Source organism: Protopterus annectens, chromosome 15.part0 (genome assembly GCF_019279795.1).
Source record: "Protopterus annectens isolate FY-2018-M chromosome 15.part0, PAN1.0, whole genome shotgun sequence".
Classification (NCBI taxonomy): domain Eukaryota; kingdom Metazoa; phylum Chordata; order Ceratodontiformes; family Protopteridae; genus Protopterus; species Protopterus annectens.
The window spans coordinates 342,486,506-342,511,303 of NC_056749.1; the positions used below are offsets into that span (position 1 = coordinate 342,486,506).

At 42.1% G+C, this 24,798-nt stretch overlaps 1 protein-coding gene across 1 annotated transcript in view; it reads right to left on the reverse strand.

Moving 5' to 3' along the window:
- STEEP1 (STING1 ER exit protein 1) overlaps window positions 1-24,798 on the reverse strand; it is a 433,968-nt gene that overhangs the window by 286,953 nt on the left and 122,217 nt on the right. The window contains 1 exon segment of the mRNA XM_044057097.1: window positions 4,687-4,825. Within this exon segment, the coding sequence (XP_043913032.1) occupies window positions 4,687-4,825 (139 nt within the window).

The following is a 24,798-nucleotide window of genomic DNA, read 5'->3' on the forward strand; positions in this document are numbered from 1 at the left end:
AGAGTGAATTAATCCAGTGCTGCAGGATGCATCCCATTAAAAGGTTGGGGTCAGTCCTCTGAAATAAACTGACAGACAGCCAAAGATGGATCAAAGCACACCCAACAACTAGTCTTAGAGGGACAAAGGCTGACAATCAATCAGCTCTTCTTCCTGATGGAAAGACTTAGTAGGTTCAGAATTTCAACTTCTGTCTGGCAGAGAAAGGGAAATGGGTAGGGTAAAATAAAGTTTGTAGGTACTTACCCAAAATAATAAACCTGTTAGAAAAGGGTCTTCAGTAATAGGCAGGACTTGCACAGTAGGTATTAGAACCACTTGGCTGATGAAACTTTCCCAACTTTACAGCTCATCCATAACCTGCAATGAAACTTGGTAATACCTCTCCATTTAGGACCATGAAAGAAGATTCAAGAAACACCACTCTGCACAGAAAAACTAGCAACCTAGAGAAATACGAAGCAGACTGAAAGGAAGATTTATTACTCTCTGTATGGACAAGTTCTAAAAGATTATGGTAAGTACCACACCATTCATATCTAACAGAGAGGCTGTTCATTTTCAGTAACCAACAGAATAGAATACCTACGTAAGCATCCAGGTAACCATTCTATGGGAATGTAATCTTGATAACTGAGGCCCCAGATAAATGCACAGAGCTAACAACTATGCCCAATTAACCATACCTTGCAGAGATACTAAATGATGCTGAGCTGATGCAGCACAAATACCACTCAAGGTGACATTTTAGTTGTATGAAGCAGAAATAAAACAGCCCTGACAAAATTAGCCTTCAGCTTGGACTGCAATAACATCTCATTTTTTATGGCAGAAGGTAGTGACAGCTAGATAATCAGAGATAGAAAGACAACTTTCCAGCCTAAGCAAAGGACAATAACTTGCTGTCTTTACACAAGACTGAGTTTAGTGCATAAATATCTCAGCTGTCTACAAAGGTCCATGCAAAGCAACAAACTGAATACATCACAATGAAAACCAGTACATTAATTGTCTGATTCCGTTTTCTTTACTACAGAGATAAAGCAGGGATTAATTCTTAGGGAAACACTTTTCTTGCAAAATGGATCAAATATGGAGGCTTAACAGAAATATGAGAAGCTCTGATATTGCTTTAGTTAAAATAATGGATATCAAAAGCAAAGCTTTCCAGGATAAAAAAAAACTTTAAACCAAAGTGATCAGCTCGGAGGTAGGAAGGGTTAATTTTTCCTGCATGAATTAAATCTTCCACAAAGGGACTGGATCTTGCAAAGGAGGCCAGAGCATTGACTGTCTCAAGAGAGGCCAAGGAGGGAAAAAAAAAAACATGAACAGCAGGGAAGTTAAATATAATTGCAAAACGGATTTTGACTACTGAAAAACTGAGAAATGTTTTGGAAATTTCTAACAGATACTGCAAGATCTGGGGACACAATCTGAAAAAGGGTTAGGTTTCTGCCCTGCAGCCAAAACAAAAAACCTCTTCCTTTGTTTTTGCAAGACTTTTGCATAGGCTGATGCTGGAAAAATAAGGAAACAGACAACCATGTCAGAGGTGTCTTGAGATCTTGCTACTACCAACACTAAAGCAGCCAACTGTCAATCTAAGATAAAGTAGAACCAGAGAATGGATTTTCAACAGGTGAGATAATAAGATTTGTCTGTAAGGCAGTTTTACTACAGAGTGGAAAAGCTGCTGCTAGATAAATGTAAACCTTTTTTGTCTTGGCTAGCAGATGGTTATTAGAACCATCTTGGCCTTGTGAAGTTTGGCCAACTGAATACATCTTGCCATCCCACGAAAAAGTGAGGGGGACAAAGATCACATGGCCATAGATTAGACAAGATCAGGCTTTGACATAGCTGAAGCTGTGATTTTACAAGGTCAGCAACAACCCATCAGCCCCATGGAGAATAATTTGAGTAGATATGCCCTTCTATCTAATGATGCACATGCCAGACAGCATAGGCAGCAAAAAATAATCTAGACGAGGTAACACCTTGGCTTCCTTCAACCTAAGGTGTGCAGTGTCTACAAACATGCACCTAGTGAATATGCTGGCAAATGAGGTGAAGCTAAACAGGAATGTTCCTAACTGATAACGGGTTCTAACCCGGTAATGGAGAAACCTAGAAAGGGGACTGGAAAGTTTTATATAGAGATAAAGCATATGGGAGGGTCAAAGGGCACTCCCAATTTTCTGTCAATAAGCAAGGGAGAACAGTCTGCAGCATAACCAAGTCAAAGTGCTCAAATGTCTAGATTTAGACTACCGAGTACTGGGACTGGCCTGAGGTCCCTTACCTTTCTACACACTAAAAACAAAACATAGTACAGAAAATATTCTACCCCCATGGCCAGCAGGAGCTACACAGGCAGCTCTTTTTGAGGAGCTTGTTCACCAACTTACTTAATGTGATCTTCTGATGGGATCTCTAGCAAGGAAAGAGCCAGAATTTACAAAGAAAAGGAGAATGGTACAACTGTATGACACTACCTCCCTGTTCCAAACATCCCTACAGAAACTGCTCCAGGACGGAGCAGGGAAACAATCTTTCTAGGAGTGCTTCAGATGAAAGGTAGGCATGTAAGGAGCCAGGAGTGCTCCAGTTTAAACATGACTGGGGTCTTCCAGAAACTGGCAAAGACCCAGGATTTTGGACCAGCAACTCAGGGTGATGACTGCAAGCTAACTGCTTTTTGTTACTGGTGGTGACAGTTACACTAGAACAGAGACTGACTTTGGCTTTGTTACCCATCAGAAGTAAAAGGCCCATAACTGCAAGTTACACAATTATGACAAAGTTCAATTTCCAAAGAAATTCAGTGAATGTTGACACTCATGGTAATGCCATTATATCATTTTAGTAAAGTGCTTTGACATCCTACACTTCTCCCGATATAGGGGCATTGTGTAGCCTGCTACTTGTATATACTGTAGTTTTGTACTTGAAACAAATCTTGAAAATCTTTCACCAGTGCTGTTCAACTAAAATAAGTTTTACAAGTGAAGTAAAAAACAAAAATGTGCAAACGTACAGAAGATGTTTAATATAGCACAAATTTCAAATAATTCAAGTTAAGCGCTTTAAGTGCACAGAATGGAGAAAAACATGCACTTGTTTAGCCTTTGTTGAACAGTTAATCCCACTAGGCTAGTGAAGACCTGAGGTATTATTTACACTATTAGGAGGAACTTCACAAGGACACTAGGGAACTCCCCTTCTCTTTCTGATAGGTGCCATGTGATCCTTCAAATCCACCACAGCTACCATCACTCTCAAGCAGACAGGGCATCAGTTTCACTTCTCATTCAAAGGGCAATAAAAGTAAAAAAAAGGTCTCGCTCTTCCTCTATGGCACTGTTAACATACAGTGTTCATCCACACAGCATAACTGATGTCTACCTCTCAAGCTTGCCATAAACTACAATCAATGAGGGAAGCCATTTGTTTTCAAATATCACCCACATCTGAATAGACAAGTGAAGGTTTTAAAGGTTTAGAATCACTGATGTGAATATCCAGCTTGAATGAAATAAAAATCACTGAGAAGTCAGATAAGATGTCAGTAAACCACATGGATTAAAGAGATGTGCAAGTATTAAACAATGCCTCTTTCAAGGCCATTACTTTTATTACGGCCTGTTGGATATGAATTTACATATGTATTATAGATGGACCACAGGTTATAAGAACCACCACCTGATAAAGTGTTGACCAATTCATTTTTAATAACAAACGTTTGGTTATTTTACTGTGTTTTATCATTACTGAATTTTAAGATCTCCGACCCAAAGCCATCCAGAAGTAGTCACACCAACCAACCACTTTGGCAGCTCTTTATACTCTGTTCATTGTAGCCAAGTTATGGAATTCCATTTCGCCAGACGTTCGACATGACAGCAAACAAACATTTATGTACAACCTAAAATCCTATTTAACTTCTAATCAGACCTGGTCTTGTATCCCAATTTCACCTCTATCCACCCCATCCCTCAACCCCCATCCATCACAGGTTTTACCTCTCTTCCTATACTACTTATATTTCTAACCTTATATTTGACAGTTAATTTATTGTTGCTTTCGTTACTGATGTTCTCTCTATGTTTACGTATCCTATTACGCAACAGTTTTGAATATGCTTTCAAAGAATGTCCATGCACGTTATAGCTTTCTTCTATGGGCCTCTACTTAAAATGACTTCTAGCTCGCATAGAAAGAAAAAAAAAAAAGGAAAATTATTTAGCAACTTGTCAAACTTTCCAGGATAAACCAATATAGAGTATTTAGACCATGAGAGGCAAATGGTCCTAATTCAACAGATTAGCATCAAGCAGTCTTCGCCACATCTAATCACCTCTTTAATACAACATAAAAAACAGTCTATAATACAACCAAGAATATCACTGCCTGATTACACTCAGAAGCAACACAACAAATCACAGAGGTTATGTACCCATCTCTGATGTAATGTATATTAACAAATGTGCTAGCCAAGCAAAAAAAAGTGGACCTTTATGGAGAGGATATGGACTAGATATCTCATTTCTACAAGAGCAGCAACCTTTCTACACCACATCTGAGCCTGTACCTTCTGCAGACTTAAAAGTAAATAGCATTAAACATTTTAAAGCTGCTAATCAGAAACACCACCTCCAACAGTGCACTGTACGTATTTATTACCTTTTTAGGAGGATCTTGCTTTTGACTATAAATATTTGTGTTTCCAAATCCTTGACCAAATTTTACTACAGCACCATCTACAATAAATGTGACTGGGGCATTCTTCTGGAGGTGTTGATAGAAGAGCAATAAACCACATCTGAAAAACATCAAAAGGGGAAACAGTGTTACGTTTCCTATGCTTACATGCAAATCCTTTAAACAGCAGCAGAAGCTTATCTTATTTAAAAGCATATCAAACCACTACAATGCTAGAGAAACAGATTTTATAAATGAGAAACGCACCGAAAAAGCTTTGCATGGTGTCGGGAACCAGTGCTGTTCAACTACAATAAGTTTTACATGCAAGTGAAGTAAAAAAACAAAAACGTGCAAACATACAGAAGACATTTAATATAGCAAGAATTTCAACCACAATAATTCAGGTTAACTACTTTTGTACTTGAAAACAAGACTTCATCAGAACTAGTACACCAGTAAAAAAACAAGGTTTAAATAAAAGAAAACCGATCATGTGATAAAAAAAGCTCCTTTAAATAAACATGAAACCACTATGATCCATATTGGAAAAACATGACCTCATTATAATACAAGTTTAAAAATGGTATAATACAAATTAAAATTTTGAGAAATCCATTCTGCTTTCTACACCACCATAACAACACTACTCCACAGCCAATAAAAATCAATACAGTATTAAGTTGGTGATTTTATTTAAATACTGTCATTTAAACAGTACTCTCTTTCCCCATTTCACAGAAATTTAAGCAGAAACATCTGTACTGCAAACATGTCATTTGGCACAATAACCCTACAAAATATATAAATATATATGGACTAGCTACTCAGTCTATTTAAACTGAAACTGCCCTGTGTTTTGCCGGCACACTTTGGCCGAAAAAACAGATGGTTGACGGCTGAAAGAGTTTGACAATCCTCACAGTTGTGGAACATGCCCATTCCCTGGAATTGTTTAAAGCACTGGAATTAATAGAGGGTCAGGGAGGTTGCTCAAAACCACTGTTTTAAACTTTGCACGTTCTGAGAAAGGAATAACCCTGGGACATGCGAAGAAGCATGTTGAGTTTTGCCTTGATAGCTCTACATCATCCACAATAGCAATGTCAACATTGCAACCGTCTAAATATATTTGCGTGTGTGTATGTTTGTGTGTGTACGGATTCACTTTATAATCTCAAAATACTGAAATATCAAATTTCAGTATTGAGACTATAAAGCTAAACTTGCAAAATAGCAAAACCCCATAACCGCGAAACCTGAAATGTCGAATTTGCGGTTTTGGTGGTGCGCTATGTGACGTGGGATGTACTGTGTGCCTGATTTACGGTTTGGTATGTGGATATGGTTGGAGATGAAGTTAAGTGAATATATATATATATATTTTTTCTTTTTTAAGGGTTTTGGGTAGGGACTTAAGTATGATTCAAAGTTTTAGGTGTGAGTTAGGGGAAGTAGGTAAGAGTGAGTGTGCACATATTGAAAGTGGTGGTGTTTGTACATCTGTGATGTGTGTGTGCCAGGGGATTGTAGAGTGTGCAGTGGTGAGTTTACTGTCTGGTGCAACCTCGGAGTTAGTAAGTAGTGGGGGTATGGGGGTGCAGAGGGGCTTACCCCCTGCTTATATGTAGAGTAGTTTTTTTTGTATTGTGTTTGTGTGTTTTGTTTGTTGTAATATGGGGAGGATGATGCATGTGTTGTGTTGGTGTGCTTACATTCGCTTTTGAATTTCTTGGTTTTGGGAATGTGTTTTTTTTTTTTTTTTAGGATTTATAGTCTTGAGATACTGAAATTCGATATTTCAGTATTTCAAGATTATAAAGTGAATCCGTGTGTATGTGTGTGCATATTTTATATACAGCTATATATATATTTATATATATGTACACACACATTATATATATATATATATATATATATATATATATATATATATATATATATATACACATACACACACACACGTAAAAAGTTATGTACTGACCATGGCATTCCATCCGTGTTGTCCATTTTCATTCTTCAACAATTGGGTTCCACCTCTGGCATTTTCAGTTCGGTGCCACTAGAAAACTCTCTCTAGCTCCTCCCTTACCAATGATGCTCTTTTTTAACACACCCGAGATCTTGTTTGCTGGCTTACAGTATCAAAAAAAAAAGAAATATTAGCACCCTGGTAATAGAAATCCATAGCTAGAGCTCAACATTTGGCATGTACCTCACTTAACACCTACAACAGCTGGAGAGGCTGCAAAGTACCTCACAAAGAGGATCAGAGGCCTTAAACATTTGTCCTATATGGACAGATTCAAAAGATTTCAGCTATTCTCTCTGTCTCATATCGCCTACTTAGAGGTGATCTCTGCTTGACTTACAAAGCCATGTCTGACCCAGCTCTGTTAGAAATACTACATCTAAAGAAATCCCAATCTCTCCGCACCACACACACCAGAGAGCTCAACCTCATTACCACAATCAAAAGAACATGGTGGAGGGACAGGTTTATAACCCAGAGAATGCCTACGTTATGGAATAGACTTCCCATACATGTCAAGCAGAGCACCTCACTGTCCCTCTTCAACAGAATCTTGAGGAGTGGATGGGAAATAGAATATTCACTCCAGGGATCACTCCAGTGGCTTTACTCGACAGAGGCGCTGGGAACTAAGGTCAGGTGGCACAATTCCAGGATAATCCTATGGGCTAGGCTTGTAAAGGGCTCTAGGGCCATTAGCCTAGTACACACCTATGAACATAAGGAAAAGTGGATCTCTTACAAGGTCTCGCTCTTCTAAAAATCATTAGTTCAAAGGTAAGGGGTTGGTGGAAAGGGTACCATGGAAGAATGAAAATGGGCAACATAGATGGATCATTATGGTGAGTACATAACTTATCTGTTGCCAATTTTCATTCATTTCTCAACAACTGGGGCAGAGTCCCCAGCTACCTAAAGCCCTGGTAGGACTCTAAGGAAGGATATTCCTGAGCACAGCTAAGCCGAAGGCTGCTCTTCTTCTGGAGACCGGATCTAATTTTTAATGAGTAATAAAGATACGAGGATTAGCTCAAGTTGCAGCTGCACATTTAATTGTCCATGGAAGCCCGGGACAAAAATACTAAATATTACCTTGGAAATGGATGAATGGGCTCTCAAGGGTTTTGGTAAGGAAAGGCCCAATTTGTTAGCGACAAAGGATATAAATTCAGCCAGCCATCTGGCTAACTACATTCATAACTAACTTGCTTAATTTGCAATCTGCAAAGGAGACAATTGATCTGTTTTTCTGAAGTCCTTTGTTCTATGCAAACTAAAACATAACTGCCTACAAATGTCCAACACGTTTAACATGTATTCACCTTTATTTGTAAAACTTGGAAAGAAAACTGGCAGATTAACAGATTGACTGATGCTGGATTCTGACACCACCTTAGGAAAGAAGGATTGGTTCGTCAAGCTACCCTATCCCTATGAAATATTACGTAAGGAGGTTTAGAGGACAATGCCTGAAGTTCTGACAGTCTTCTAGCAAAGGTGATGGCTACCAAAAAATATAGTTTTTCAGGTCAAAAACTTATCTTTACCATTTACTTTTGTGAAGTTTCCTTGTAGAAGCTTTGGGGGAAGACAAAGTATGCGATGAATAGGTGAAGAAAGCATATGCTGTCTGGTTATTACTGCAAGTGGAGAAACCATGTGGTCAGTTTTAGGTTTGAGATATCTGGGCGACATGTCTGTCGGGTGAGAGACAAGGTCTGGAACTGGATCCAGAATCCAAGTAGGGTAGACTAGATGAGGCCAAAGAAAGGGAAATAAATTTGCTGAGGTCAATAAGGGGCAATAAAGGATGACTGCTCTTCAACTGGGATATTTTCTTTAGAAATTTGGGAATTAAGGTGGTTGGGTGATAGGCACAGGGAAGAGAGGGGATCCAATCGTGTAGTACAGCATTTCTCAGGTGACAGGACTAGGGCAAAGAACCTGCTGCGCTTGTTCAGGGAGATGCAAAGAGGATGCAGCATAGCTGGCCCCACTGATGAAAAATAATTTCTGCCACTTTCTTGAAAGACCACTAGTGAGGTAACAGTATGGTCCTACTCATCTTGTCTGCTATCACACTGATTTCCCCTAGAATGTGCATTGCTGTCATAAATCAGTTGGATGAGATCATCCATTGCCAAACTCTGACAGCATCTGGACACAAGGGGTAAAATCTGGTTCCTTCTTGTTTGTTCATGTACCAAACCACAGACATACTGTCTGTCTGAATTGCAACTGTCCCAGAAGGGATTGTGTGCCTTGGAATGTCTGCAACGCTAACAGCACTGGTGTGATTTCCAAGAGAATGAAATGCATACCAGTCTCTTTGGGTGACCATGTGCCTTGGACTGTTTTTCATGGGAAGTGCCTTCCCACCCAATCTGGGAAGCATCCATGGTCATTATGGCTTTGGGTTGAAGAAAAATGGACACAGCCTTACAAAACCTGAACTGAGCAGATCCATCACAAAAGGTATCGTCTGCATGCTTACACAATTCTTATCAGAGTGGACTTGTGCTGATGAAGAATGCACCACAGAATTTATAACATCCACTGAATAACTCTGAAATGAAATCTTGCTAGGGATACTAGAACTATCACTGCAGACACTGATACCATGGCATGTAGAATCAATCAGGCTGAAAATGAGGAATTTTGAATTATCTTTCTGACCTGGAATCAGATAGTCTGTACTCCTGGGATAGGGAGAGAGGCTGTCATAGACAGTGTTGAAAATTGCCTCTATGAATTCCAATGTCTGAGACTATGTTAATTGAGATTTGTTGTAATTTATGGTAATCCCTAAAACGGAGCAAGTCTGGTGTATCTTGTCTTGAGATCTCATCAGTAGATGCCTGGCGGACTGGTTATGAGCCAGTTGAAGTACAAAAACATGCTGAATCCCTGCAGTCTCATGTGAGCTGCTACCATTGCCATGCATTTGGTGAACACCTCGGGGGCTGTGTTGAGGCCAAAGGGCAGTGCTCTGAACGGATAATGACTGACAACCAGCCAGAACCATAAGTACCTTCTGGACTGTCTGTTCATTTTTATGTGCCATTACCCATCCTCAACTTCTATAGTGTACATAAAGTTGTCCTTGCACAAAAAGGACAGAATGGACTGAACCGCAACCATCTGGAAATTTGTGTGGTGAACAGATCTGTTCAGAGTGCTAAAATCCAAAATAGGTCTCCAGTCCCCTGTTTTCTTAGGCACTAAAAAGAATCTTCAGTAAGTTCTGGATTCTATCTGGTCTTGTGGGAACACTTGGATGACTATCAGCTTTTCTATTTTCTAGTGCTGCTGGCTTTCTCTGACTGGGTGGAATATCAGAACTTTTGCATGAAGATGGTAGGGAAAAGAACTGTATAACCTCTGGAAATAATTCTCTTCACCCACATATCTCTTGTAAGGTCTAGCCAGGCTCTCTTGGGCAGGAATAAAAGACTCCCCCCGACTGGCTCCAGCGGTAGACAATTGGGCCTCCTTTCAGGAGCGCTGGTAGGGTCAGTCAGAAAAGGAATCTCTAGACCCTTGGTTTTGCAGGCCTAGTCCCCCCCACTGCCCCTACAGTAACCATCCCCATGTGGATCTTTAAAATGACCCTGGGACTTTCTGAACTACATTTTATGACCTCCTCATTGATTCCTGGAAAAGGTCCTTTGAGGGGTCAAAAAACATATTCCACTGCAGACAAGGTCCTTCTATATTGCTAACACCTGCAGCGTGTGTCCTTTACCTTAAGGCTGAACAAAGACCTTCCATCAAAAGATGCACTGAAAAAAAGACTTGAAGGGCTCCGGAAAGTCGCACAAGAACATCCAGGGATGCCTCCCAATAGAAATGCCTGAACCTGCCGCCCTTGTGGAACTTTTATCCTCATGGATGAATTAGTGATTCATTTTAGGGTAGCCAACTATGAGGCCACAGAAGTCTGAGCCTCAGAAGTACTGGTCCCAGCAAGGGATTTGGAAAGTTCCTTGATCAAAACTCTCAGCAACCTAGCAAAGTGTAACAAATAATTCAACGATCCAAGTGTAAATGTTGCTGAAGCATAAACATGATTCCCAAATCTGTCCTACATCCTTGACTCCCTGTTAGGGCGATGGAAAGAACTGCGTACCATGAGTTCCATTTTGGTGGCATCTACCAGTACTCCCTTGCTCCAAAATTCCTTTCCATCAGGTGGTGCCAAAATCTAGTCTGGTCTATTGAAGATTGGCTGGTTTCTTCCACACACACCTAGAGATCAAGGCAATGAGCTTGCCAGTGGGCGAAGTCACCCAGGAGGTAGATGGGCCAGACCCAAAGGCTTCCAGGAATACAGATTCCTCTTGGGAAGGGTTATCAATAGACCAACCATCCCTCTGCTTAAGGATCTCTAGGATATCTCCAAATGAGATGTCATCTGATGGAATTCTTGAGGACACTTCCCTCTCATCAAAATCGGTATCTTCAGTGACCAGCTCCTGAAGGGAGTCCTGGTGCCTCCTCTTGCACTTCATCTTCCTACAGACGTTAGTGTGATGTTCTGGAGAAGCACTGGAAGAAATGGTAATACCCTCCTGAGTAGCTTGGAGACTTTGGGCTGGCTGCCCCTGTGGAGCAGAGTCATGAGAGGCTCAAGGCACAAAGACATACGGGATCCAGAAGGGATATCCAAGGGGGAGGAGGAACCATCCAAACTGCAATTGCAGAAAACACAGTCTCCACTACCTCAAAAGCCTAACAATCTAGGGAGAAGGAAGCTGATGAAGCAAAGAAGCCACGCTTCTGCTCTGCCCCATTGGCTCCCCCTGCCCTGAATGCAGCCCACCCGAAGCAGCGGTCAGAACCAAGCTATCCAATGCTCAAGCTCCAAGGGGAAGAGTCGCCCAAGCTCCAACACACACTCAGCCAGTGCACTCAAAGGCGGCCTCAAAGCCAATGATACTATGATCTTCGGATCTGACCCAGATGGTCACGGAAAACACTGATCCAAAGGCTACAGCAGCAGCCAAGATTGATGGTGTAGTGCTGTTAAGGGCTTCTTGACCTGAAGGTGTAGAAGCTGAAAGAACTCCCTTCTGAATCTGCGCTGAGAGAAACTATCATTCTGTTCACATTGGCTTAAGTCAGACATCTGGAAGAATGAGACGAGGCCACAGAGGGAGACTTGGAATGCTAGCAAGAGTATAAATATGACAGTAGGACCCGAGAGGGTACCGTATTCTATGGAAGGCGAACATCTGGTCAGAGATAAAGGCTACAGATCCTATAATAAAAGATCCCAGGAAGCAGATTTGCTGTCTGATGCTGGCTTCAGTGAAGGAGCAGTCTTTGAATCGGACTTTCTGTGTTTCTTTCTTGAAGTCTCCACCATTGAATCAGAGGAAGGAGTGGAGGAGCATGACTGATCAGAAGGCTTTTTAAAGGGATCCTTTGTCTTAGGTTTGGGGGTTGAGCCCCAGATAAAGCCACTGTAAAAGTCGAAGGAAGCAAGCCTTTTAGAACAAGCTTTTAACTGCAGTCTACAATGGCCTGAGGATTAAAAGATTTACAGATTTCAGTCTTTCGGAAGGTGCTCCAGGCCTAACCAATAAATGCACAAGGTGTGCGCATCAGCATGAGGCAACTAATGACTGGACTTCTGGCACTTTTTAAAATCAAGTGTTTTTCAAATATCTTAAAACAGAATTTGAAAGCACAACAAAAAAAAAAATTATCGACAGTAGAAGGGAAGATAACAATGGTACTGAAGAATATACTTTCAATATAAAGGAAAGGAAAATAATGTAATAAATTTCACCCTGTTTGCACATTTCTATTAACTATGGTTTTATAAGCATATTTATTGTTAACCTTTAGCAACATTTTACATCTAAATTTTTTGTAGCATTCCATCTGTACTACTGTGCCAGAGCGAATGCTAATGTGGAAGTCAGTTTACATTGTTGAAAGTTCTCTTTCTGTTCTGTCTGAAATACCTCCATCTATCTTTCATGTGCTAAACATTTTTCTTTTTCTCTCTGCTCAGCTATCAGACAAGCTTTACGTCTTTTCCTTTCCATACTGCCAGAGTACTGTTTAAAGTACTGCATACTGGAATAACTGGTTGCAATGAAAATCACTCAGCATAAAGCTCTGCTATCTCTCACCTCTCTATCTGCAAAGTATGTTGGCTTAGTTTTATTTTTTAAAATATACTTAAGGAATCATCTACTCTCTGTGTACGTTGTAAAGTAGCTCGGCAGCAAAGAACCCACCCCCCATTCTTAAAAGACTTCATTATTTCACAGGTAGGTCCTAGGTTCCCTGGCTTTCACCACACAAGAACATTATTTTCCTGTGCCCCTGTCTAGCAGGGCCACAGAAGTGATCCCCACGGTAAATTTCTTATTTTCCATCCACTCGTTGAGATTTTTCTTGAAGATTGCTAATGAGGAGCTCGGGACAGGAATTTATCCCTCCAGCATGTTCTTTTTACTGTGGTAACAAGGTTAAGATCGCTAGAGTGTGCAGTTCAGAGGGATTGGGATTTCTTTAGGTGGAGCATGTCCAACGGTTCTGGGCTTGACATAGTTTTGTACGTTAGGCAGAGGTCACCTCGGAGTAAGCGATATGCGATGGAGTAAAGCTGGAGTTTTTTTGAGACAGCATACGGCCATCTGTTTGAGGCCAATGAGACTCTGCGAGGTACTTCTGCAGCCTTTCCAGCTGTTGTTGATGTCTTGTGAGGTACATTCCAAAAGTGGAGTTGTACTCTATTATTAATGGGTCTAATGAGTGACGAGTAGAGGGGAACAATAACCTCTTTTCCTGGATGAGAACCCTTTTATGATGGTGTGCCATGTAGAAGGATTTCCTGATCACTGTGGTGATGTGATTATTTAAGGAGAGACTATTGTCCACCTGGGTCCCAACGTCTCATCACACTTTTGGTGTCAAGTCGACTGCTACTTGTGTAGTAGTTCATGGGTACAGAGTTTTTAACCAAAGGGGATGACAATGCACTTTTTGGCTTTGAGCTTAAGGCCATAGCTTTGACACCAGGCATCTGCCTCAGTGAGGCTCTTCTATAGGATGTCCACATCTTTTGAGGACTCTTATTATGTCTCCTGGTTTGCAGTCGTCTGCAAACTTCATTAGCCAGAGGCCTTCTGTGTTAGCCTATACTTCAGTGAAGACACCAAACAGGGGAGGACCCAGGACTGAACCCTGTGGTACTCCCACTTGTCACTGGTTTGAAGTCAGACTTGGAGTCCGCAACTTTCACAGTGTGGGTTCTGTCAGTGAGAAAGTTGGCAACCCATTTTGTGACATACGGATTTATATCTAGTTTAGTGAGTTTATCTAAAACTCCAGAATGGGGAATGGTGTCAAAAGCCTTGGCGAGGTCAAGATAGGCTATGTGAACCACCTTATCCTCTCTCGTCTACGGCTTTAGTGACTGCTTCAAATAAAATTTATCAGGTTGAGGAGACATGATCTGCCCTTCACTAACCTGGACTGGGTGGGGTCCAAAGTTTGGAGGTTACCAATGTCTTTGTTTATAAGTTCCATGATGATATGCTCCATGGCCTTGCAGACCAGGCTCATCAGGCTAATACAGCGATAGTTTCCAGGGTTCGTGGTGGCTCCCCCTTTGTGGAGTGGGATAACTGTTGCTGTGCGGCATTCAGTGGGCACAAAGCCTGAGGTGAGGCTATGGTTGAACATGGTACTTAGGTGGGGCACCAGTTTGTTCTGAAGTTTGTGTAAAATGCAACCTGAGATGTTGTCTGGTCCCATGGATGCTGTATTCTTGGCTTTGGAGACTGTGGTTTTTACCTGATTTGTTGTGATTACAAGGACAATGCATTCTTCTGGTATAGATATGGGCCCGTTAGGGGGTGAGGGGGTAAAGTTAGCACTGAACCTATCTGCCAGGATGTTGGCGATATCAGTTGGTTCTGTAAATTTTGTGCCATTGTGCTGTAAAACTCAGAGCAGATTTGAGTGTTGCCATTGAGATTCTTGACATAGCTATAGAATGCTTAGTGGTTGTCCTTAGAATCAGTGGCAATTTTTTTTCATAACTAGCTTTGGAGGATTTTATGAGGGATCTCAGCTTCTTACTGAGGTTGACCAGGGAGCTTCTTCATTCATGGGATTTTACTTTCTTTTGCAAAAGTTTCTTTCTTCTCTTGGAGAGTTTGTTTATGGCAGGGTACCACCAGATTTGTCTTCCTTTTTTTGGAGGATAGCATCTTGGTTCTGTTAAGGTTAGCACGATCCAAGCACTCATGTAAGTGCTTACAGAGTGCGTTTGTGTAGGATTCGACAGTTGTAACTGTATTATCCAACTGCATAGGTAACATGAAGTTCGCCACTTCTGTCTTAAGAAGCATGAACCTGGCTTTGGAGAAATTTTTTACGGTGGTTTCCTTAGTGGGAGCAGGATGTGAATATTTAGGGCGATTAGCTTATAGTCAAGATCTGACCAATGAGGAGTTGACCTCAGGTGTGGAACACCGGTCACTCATATTGGTAATGACTAGGTCTAGGATACTGTTGCCCCTGGTGGGGATGTGGATAAGTTGATCCAGTGCACTGGAATTTATGAATCCCAGAAGTCATTAAGCTAAGGAGTTTGTACACGAGCAGTTTTCCCAATTTATGGTGGGGTAGTTGAAATCTCCCATTATTAGGGTGTTTGGTTGAACCCTAATATTTTCAAGTATATTAAGAAAAGAGGTATGGGAATCCTGGGGGATGGCAGGGGATCTGTAGGAATTTGGATTGCAGTTTTGCCCAGAGTTAGTTGCACTTGGATAATCACGGCTGCATTATGCTGAGCAACTTAGCCTAGAGATGTGGATATCCTTAATGAATATGGACACACCTCCGCCTTTAGTGTTGCGGTCCAGGTTAGTTGGTCGAAAGGGGCAATAAGAATTATAGCCTGGTAATGCAGGGGTGCTCTCCGGAGCCTTGAACCAGGCCTCAATCACTGCACAGATATCGATGTTCTCCATTTTAAGGAGTGCCACGAGTGAGTGCATTTTGAGGTTTAGACTTCTAGCATTGAGTAGCATTACCCTCAGTTTTTGTTTGCCTGCACCCGTTACGGTGCTGAATTTGTTATTTGAACCTTGCCTATTAAATGCTTAAGACATTTCTTACCTGATAGGTTTACCTCTGGGCTTGGCTCAACCCACTTTGTTCGGGCTAACACTGCTCCTCTACCCCCATTCAGATACATCACACCTTTTAAGTCATTATCCTATAACTTAAGTCATTATCCTATAAATTGCGGCTACTGCATCAGCCATACCCACAATCAATTTCTTTCTCTTTCTCTCTTCCCACCTCACTAACCATTATTTGATCCCTGACATAACATTCTCTCCCCCTACCACATTACTTTCAGTTCACCCCTCTCTCTACTAAACTGCACACACCAACCCACCCATATTTGTCTCCTATTTCTTTACTATTCACCATGTCATACATCACCACTCTTCTGAGCAACTCTCTCCTACTAATTACCCTCAACCTAGCCTCCCATTCCACTGCCGTCATCACAGCAAACACACTGCTCCTCTCCTACACTCCTCACCATTACATACCATACAAAACCAAATATTCATTTTCACATCTATTCTAACCTCTACACTAACTCAAACATATTACTCTTCCACTATAAATATGTTCACATCCCCAACTCTCCTTCCTATCCAAATTATTTTCATAGGCTAATATCCAAGCTCAAACTCTCTTCTACACTCACTAGCGGAAATCAAACTACAAGCTGACATGCATCTTAACCCAGGGGCCACACAGCTACTCCCACCCCACCCAATAACACCCACACCACCTGCTAATACTACCCTCCTCTCCAAAAACATTCCAAATCAGACTTATTCATAACTAAGTTTAACCTCAGAAGTATCACAAAAAATAGTGCATTTCATGCAGCCCTGGCTACCTACATGCCTGATACAGTAACTACCAAGACATGGCTAAAACCTCACATTAAAGAGGAGGAAATACGTACTAAAAGATTATAATATTAGACAAGATAGGCTGAACAAGTGTGGTGGTGGCACTACCATCATGTATAATTTTTCAATTTTGAGAACATTTTTAATCTGTACTCCCTCAGATCTATCAGAAGCAGAAATTCTAACCACTCGCTTTGAAATAAATCCACATAAAACAGTCAAATATTGCCTCCCTATCACCTGGAAATAATTTACCTACCAGTCTCCTATCCAGGGCATCCTCTACTTTCAACCACAAAATTCTAGCGCTAGGCATTTTCAACTTGGACTGGCAATCCTGCTCATTTGACAATCCCTCCAATTTTAATAATCTATTCAATTTCACCCAAACTATAAACTCCCCTACTAGAACTGACAAACACTAAGAAAATCTATTCTAGACAGAATACTAACCAATAAGCCCAACCTTGCCCACCAAGCTGGGCGCCTCCCGAAGTCTCTCAGTGATCACACCTCTATCTTTCTACTAAGAAAAGACATTGACTTCCCCTGTAATGTCATTTTCAAACACATTAGCAACAATAGAAACTTTTCCTCTGCCAACTTAAATTCCCTACTTCAAAAATGCAACTGGTCACCTATAAAACACAGTCACATAGACCAAGCTGAACAATATTTTAATGATGCATTTCTCCTCAACATCCTTAATAACCTCGCTCCAATAAGAAAAATGCACTTCAAAGCCAAAAACCTACCTTGGATAACCAAAGATGCTAAATCTCTCATTAGACAAAGGGATAGAGTCTGGAACTCTTATCAGAGCTCCAAAACCTCAACTTTTACAAACAATGAAGAAACCAAACTACGAAGCAATTATAAGACAAAAATCTTACTTTCAAGCCTGTCAGCAAAAACACAAATAACCCACAAAAATTTTGGTGAAACATTAACTACCTCCCCAACCCTGGCAAAACCTCTACCCCTGCAGCATCTACAACAAATTGCATTGAATGTTTACTATCCCAATTCAACTCTCATTTCATCGCAACTATCACTTCACTTTAAACAGATCTAACCTAGTTTATTAGTGGGAGTGGTAAGTACTAGGTAGCCTATGTACCACAAGAGGAGTGGTTCCTGGCGCAGAAATTTTAGTTTATTGGCCATTTGGATAGTTTTCCCATCTCTCTCAACTTTCCGGTTTAAAAGCAAGTGTTTGCACTTGTTTTCCGCCTTTCCTGTAACTAGTCTAGTTCAGATACAGACTTGCTGTATCCAGGACTGTTTGCAAGCTTCTGAGCGGTGCCAGAGTCTGCTCCTCAAATTCTCCCTTAGATCTACTAGTTCTCTCCTCTCCTGCACTTATACTAGCTTATTGGTCTAGCACTTTACCAGACGTCTTGTAGAAATTATTGTAGCACGCAAAAGTGCTACCAGCACTAAACGTTCTACAAGGAAACAGATCCAGTACTTAACAATGCCCACCCCTCCAGGCATGTCTAAAGGTCAATTCCCTATCATTTCTCCTATTAACCTGGGCATCCTGAAGCAAAGTAGTAACTGCCTTATGTACAGCTACAACCCTACCCTCTTACCTTCCAACAGTCAGACTTGCAAGAGATGCACTTGTATATACAAATTGGAAGCCACGCACTCTCCAGCCAAAACCATAATAGCTGGTCAAGAGGAGAAGGTCAACACTTGCACCACACCACATGGAACACAGCCCTCCAGAACACACACCAACACTGCCTTCACATAACACAAACCACACACCCATCTTCGTGGAGTCTCTCAATAAAAGTTCCAAGCAGCAGAGACCTCCAAGGCAGAAATGCACTCTACTACTACAACACAACACTAATCACTAGACACAGCTCCCCTAAACAGTGTGCCACTCAACCAAAGCCCCTATGGCCAAACAGCACGCCCACACTAGTCATAGGTGACTAGATAGTGAAGCACACTGATGTTCCACTCACTAGGTTGAATAAGGAGAAAGTAACAGTCGGCTACCTGTCAGGTGCCAGAATCCACCACATAACGCACACACTCAGGTCCAACAACAGGTATAAATATGACTCTGTCATTGTACATGTTGGTGTTAATGACCTGAGATGTACCTCCCTGGACTACATGAAATGGGACACGGAGGAGCTCTTGGATTATGTAGCCCAGGTGGTTATGACCCTAGCACTGAGCAGCATCCTACAATCACATAGAATGATACCACAATACAAGCAGAAAATTATCAATTTCAACAACTGGCTTATGTTTCTGGTATCATTCTAAGGGGATCCAGTATCTGTCTGCCTGGGATGACAAGATTGACAGACCTTGATATTTTGCCAAAGATGACCTGCATCTGTCACCCCTGGGCTTCCGGATACTGGCCAATGCCCTTGCCACCCCTATAGTGGCTTTTTTAGGCAGTGCTCCAAAGACCAAATTACTACCATAACAGCTACAAACAAATGCGATCCGAGGGTCATGCGGCTTAATGCTACAACTCAATCTCAAAATGCACTCGCTCAAAGCACTCCTTAAAATGGAGAACATAGACATTTGTGCTGCAACAGAGATCTGGTTTAAGGCAGCAGAAAGCACTCCTGCACTACCAGGCTATAACTCATTCCACACCTTTCGGCCCCAGAACTTGGACCGAAGCTACAAAGGCGGTGGTATTTCCGTATTCATAAAAGATGCGCACACCTCCAGACTGGTGGCCCAACATAACGCAGAGATGCTTCAGGTGCAGCTCATATTGGGTAAGACAGCGATTCAAGTCATAGCCTGCTATAGGTCCCCAACCATGTCCCAAGACTTGCAACTCCATGTTCCTAAGCACCCTGGAGAATATTAGGGTCCAGCCTAACACACTCTTACTAGGTGACTTCAACTACCCCTCCATTAACTGAGTAAACCACTCATGTACCAGTACACTTGCCCGTTTCCTGGAGTTCATTAATTCCAATGTCCTGGACCAGCTCGTTCTTACCCCCCACTAGAGGTAGCAACATCCTTGACCTGGTCATTATTAACATAGGCGACCGTTGCTCTACACCAATAGTCAGCTCCTCCTTGCTTAGATCAGACAACAAACTAATCACCTTGGAAATCCACATCTACCCCAGGAAAAACTTCTCTAAAGCTAACTTTGGGTTCCTAAAAAAGTACAGTTTTGTACCTACCATAAATGTAGATGTTCGAGGATTCCATTGCTGCAGTCCTGACTATTGGGGTATAGTCCGCGTCCCAGTCGGCCCGAATACCAGAGTATAAGGCTGACGTCGGTCAGGCGCGTGGACTGGCGTCAATACGTCAGGGTACTAATCGCATGACCGGCGTCATATCCTCAGTCTTTTCTTGCCCCAGATGTCAGAAGACCCAAAAAGACAAGTCCCAAAACAACCTGCACCAAAAACATGTATAATATATACAACAAAATATATATATATATAACATATAAGCATGTAAACTCACCTACACAACCACCCCTAAACACAGAGGGAAGGAGGGAGGGTAAATTGGACTGCAGCAATGGAATCCTCGAACATCTACATTTATGGTAGGTACAAAACTGTACTATGTTCTTCGTCTTCCATTGCTGCAGTCCTGACTATTGGGTAGAATCCCAAAGCAGAGGTAAGGGGGCTGGCAAATTATAAAGTAGCAGGAGCTGACAACATGCCTTGTAAAACAGCTGTGGCAAAACCAGCCCTAGTCTTAGAGTATATAGGAAGGTGATAATGCCTAGAGAAAGTATGCACTGAACTCCAAGTAGCTGCTTCCAGAATATCCTTAGTTGCCACCCCCCTTAGAAATGCTGTTGAAGTGGCAGTAGCCCTAGTGGAATGAGACCTAATCCCAGCTGGAATCTCCTTGCCATGATGGGAATAACAAAATGCAATGCAAAAGCCAATCCACCTAGAAATAGTTTGTTTTGACACAGGCTTGCCCTGTGAACTCAAACAAAAGAAACAAGTAACTGCTGAGACTGCCTAAAATTCTTAGTCCTGCTCAAATAATAGCATTGCCTGTGTACATCTAAAGTGTGCAAAATCTTTTCCCCTTTATTTTGAGGATCTGCAAAATAGGCAAATGAATAGTTTGGTTTAAAGCCACACTAGAAACCACCTTAGGCATAAAGGAAGGATTAGTACGTAATGATACCCTGTCCTTATGGAAAATCAAAAGGGCTCTACTGCCATAAGGGCCTGCAACTCAGACACCCTTCTTGCAGAAGTAATAGCCAACAGAAAAGCAGTCTTCCATGACAAATATTTCAATTCAGCAGTAGCTGCAGGCTCAAAGGTTGTAGAGTAAGTTTTCCAACACAAAATTGAGATCCCAAGCAGGAGTAGGAGCTCGTGGGGTCTTATATTCTTTGCCCTCTAAGAAACTGCTTGAACAAAGGATCACGAAAAGGTGGGTCACAATCATAGTGAGCTGAAATTGCTGCAGCATGAATCTTTATGGAAGAGAAGGACAAACCTTTGTCCAATAATTCAGTAAGATATTGAAGAGCCACACTCAAATTAGGCTCTGAAATCTCCAAATTCTTTGCTGTACTCCAAAATAAAAATCTCTTCCATTTTTCTCGTACACTCTCCTAGTACTAGGCCTTCTAGCTTCCATAATCACATTTAAAACTTGTTGAGGAAGTTGAGACCTGCTGTGTTTCAACACAGAATATGCCAGGCTGTGAGATGAAGAGATTGAAGCTTGACATTGAGCAGATGACCGTCCTTCTGAGATAACAGATGAGGAATCAGAGGTAAAGGCCATGGAGGCTTCTTTACCAGACTCCGTAGAAGTGGGTACCAGTGTTGCGAGGCCAATCTGGAGCTATCAAAATCATCCTTGGCCTGTCTTGTCTGACCTTTAATAGTACCTTTGGAAGAAGCGGTAGAGGTGGAAAGGCATACACATGAAGGTTTTCCAACTGAAAGACAGAGCATCCACTTTCCAAGCTGTGTGATGAAACCCCTTTGTGCAATACTTTGGCAGCTGGTGGTTTAGTGGAGAAGCGAACAGATCTATGTCTGGAGTTCCCCATGACACTGTCAGTTTCTGAAATACATGAAGATCCAGTTTCCACTCGTGGGGATCCATGATTTGTCTGCTTAACACATCTGCTAAGGAGTTCTGTGCTCCTGGCAGAAACCTTGAAGAATTAGTTGCAAGCTTAGCGCAGTCTCCCATAAAATCATTGCTTGCCTGCATAGAGGATAAGAATGTGTTCCCCCTTGCTTGTTGATGTACCACATGACAGTTGTGTTGTCTGTTAGAATCAACACCTGCCCTGGAAGAAGTAACTCCTTGAAAGCCATTAATGCAAACTGGACTGCTAACATCTCCTTCATGTTGATATGTAGATGCTGTAGTCTGGCAGGCCACTTGTCTTGTATCCACTTTCCATTTAGATGAGCTCCCCAAGCAATGTCCGAGGCATCTGTCGTTAGAATCTGACTTGCCTCTGGCGGGGTCACAGAGAGTCCCTTGTTTAGGTGACATTCCTGAGCCCACCACAAAAATTCCTTTGAATGCAAGGTATTATTTGAATGACAGTGTCCAAATCCTGGCAGTGCTGTGTCCATACATTTTTGAGATACCATTGTAGCTTCCTCATATGCAGTTTGGCATTGGGAAGCACCAGAATACAAGATGCCATGAACCCTAATGCTTGAAGGACTGTCCTTGCAGTCAGCACGGACTGATGAGATAGTTGATGGAAGTAAAGTGACAGACTGTTTTGTTTGTCCGGGGTTAAAAGGCCATCTGGGCTGCTGTATTCAGTCTTACACCCAGAAAGCACATGTCTTGAGAGGGTACTAGACTGGACTTTATTCGTTCACAGAATACCCTAGGCATCTTAGCACTGCTACAACATATTCCAGATGCTGTAGAAGGTCTTCCTTTTCTTGAGCCAGAATCAGGCAGTCGTCCAAGTAAGGATAGATTTGAATTCCTTGAAGCCTGAAGTAAGCTATCACTGGAGCCAGAACCTTTGTGAATACTCTGGAGCAGTAGATAAGCCAAAGGGCAATGCAGAGAACTGATAATGAGAATTTCCAGCTCGAAACCGCAGATACTTTCTGCAACTTTATAGGCACATGAAGGTAAGCTTCCTTGAGATCTAAAGTTACCATCCAGTGATCTTTGCCCAGCAGAGGTAAAAGCTGTTGTAGCGTCAACATCTTGAACTTGGGAATGTCCAAAAGCGTGTTGAGGAGAGATAAATCCAAAATTGGTCTCCACGTGTTCCCCTTCTTTGGTACAAGGAACAGGCGAGAATAAAATCCTAGGCCCCTCTCTGACACAGGGACTGGCTGAATGGCTATGTGAAGTAACTGCAAAACTTGCTTGTGAGCCTCTTTTCTTTGTGGAGGAGGAACGTCTGGCATGCCTTTGAAAGGGGCATTGTATGGAAATAAAATCTGTAACCGTGGTGAATGATATCCAACACCCATTTGTCTTGAGTAATTAAATCCCAATTTTCTTTGAAAGAGACAGCCTTCCCCAAAGGAGCTGCCAGGCGTGAATCTGCTGGCAGCTGAAGAAACAGGTCATTGGGTCTGTTTGAAAGGACTGACCCCTGCCCTCACCAGAAGTCTGAGCAGGTGAACTCCCTGTTCTAGGCCTAAAAGAACTTTGAGCCCTGCCCCTACCTACCCTAGACTGAGAATCATAAGCAGGATATGTCCACCCCTTAGCAGGCCAATTTCTACTAAACCCGGTGGCTGCACCTGCAAAAATCTTTAACAGTTTGCATAGACTTAGCTTTGTCCTCCATTTTCTTTAAAACAGCTTCCACAGGCGAACCAAACAACACATCAGACTGTAAAGGAGCATCCAAAATCCTTGTCTTAACATGCTCAGCTAAATTCTGATCCTTCAACCAGGCATGCCTGCGAAGAACAGAGCTGGTAGCAGCCACCCTCGAGGAGGCCTGTACAGCATCAAAACCACATTGCAAAGAATGCTTACCCACTTGTTGGGACACATGAACCAAATCCAGCAACTCTTTACACTCAATACCTTCCCAAAGCATCCACCTTAGATTTCAATTGTGAAAGAAGGTAATTCTGATATTTTAACATGTGAAACTGACAATTCAAAGCTCTCATGGCTAGAGTGGAAGAAGTATACACTTTCTTTCCCCACCTATCCAAAGCCCTCGCCTCTTTATCAGTGGGGACAGGATTTTTAACCACAGAGCTTTTACCTTAGGCCCCTGGGAAATAGTTTCTGGGTCCTAGGACTCAGAAACAAATATTTATGAGCCGGGCACCCTATAATACCTATCAGGCTTAACAGGAGCAGGAGGCAAAGAGTCAGGGTTCAGGGAAGCCTCTGCAAAACATCTTCCACCACATTCAACACAGGAGGAATAGCTAAAGGCCTATGCTGGGGTAAAACAAGAACTCCTAAGCCTTTTCCTGGAGTCAGAGTAATCCTGGCCTTCCCATTTAAAATGCTCCCTCATGGAATGCAAAGTCTCTGAAAATGAGAAATCCTCAGGTGGAGACGCTGTAGGAGTGGAATCATCCACATCAGAATCAGAATAGGTAGGATACTCCTGCAAATCTTCCACAGAAGATTCTGAAGCCTCAGAACACTGTTCAAAACTCTCAAACTCAGATTCCACCCTAGGCCTCTTATCAGGCGGGGGCATATAACTAATCATAGTAATCAAATCTTCTGCCATCTTAAGCATATGTTTCTTAGGTACAGAACCTGAAATGGTAGGAGAAGCCCCCACTGAAACTGAAGTAGGCCTACCTCTGATAGAAGTTTTGGCAACAGAAGGAGGCCCTAACTACCTTGGGAAGAGGGAAGAACAGTCACCTGAGAAGCCCCCTCAGCCTGGCCTACCTCCTGAGAAGGCACATCCTGTAAGAGTATAGTTTCTGCCTGGGACTCCATGGAAACTCCTGGCAAAACCTCCGGCTCCACTGAGCCTTCCAAAGAACCCGGCCCGGGACTGCGGTTCCTCAACCCTAGGCTTCACTGTTTTCCTTGGCATCCGGCGGCATTTTAATGCTTCCCAAACACTAACCTGGCACAGTCTAACCTCCTCTTAATAGT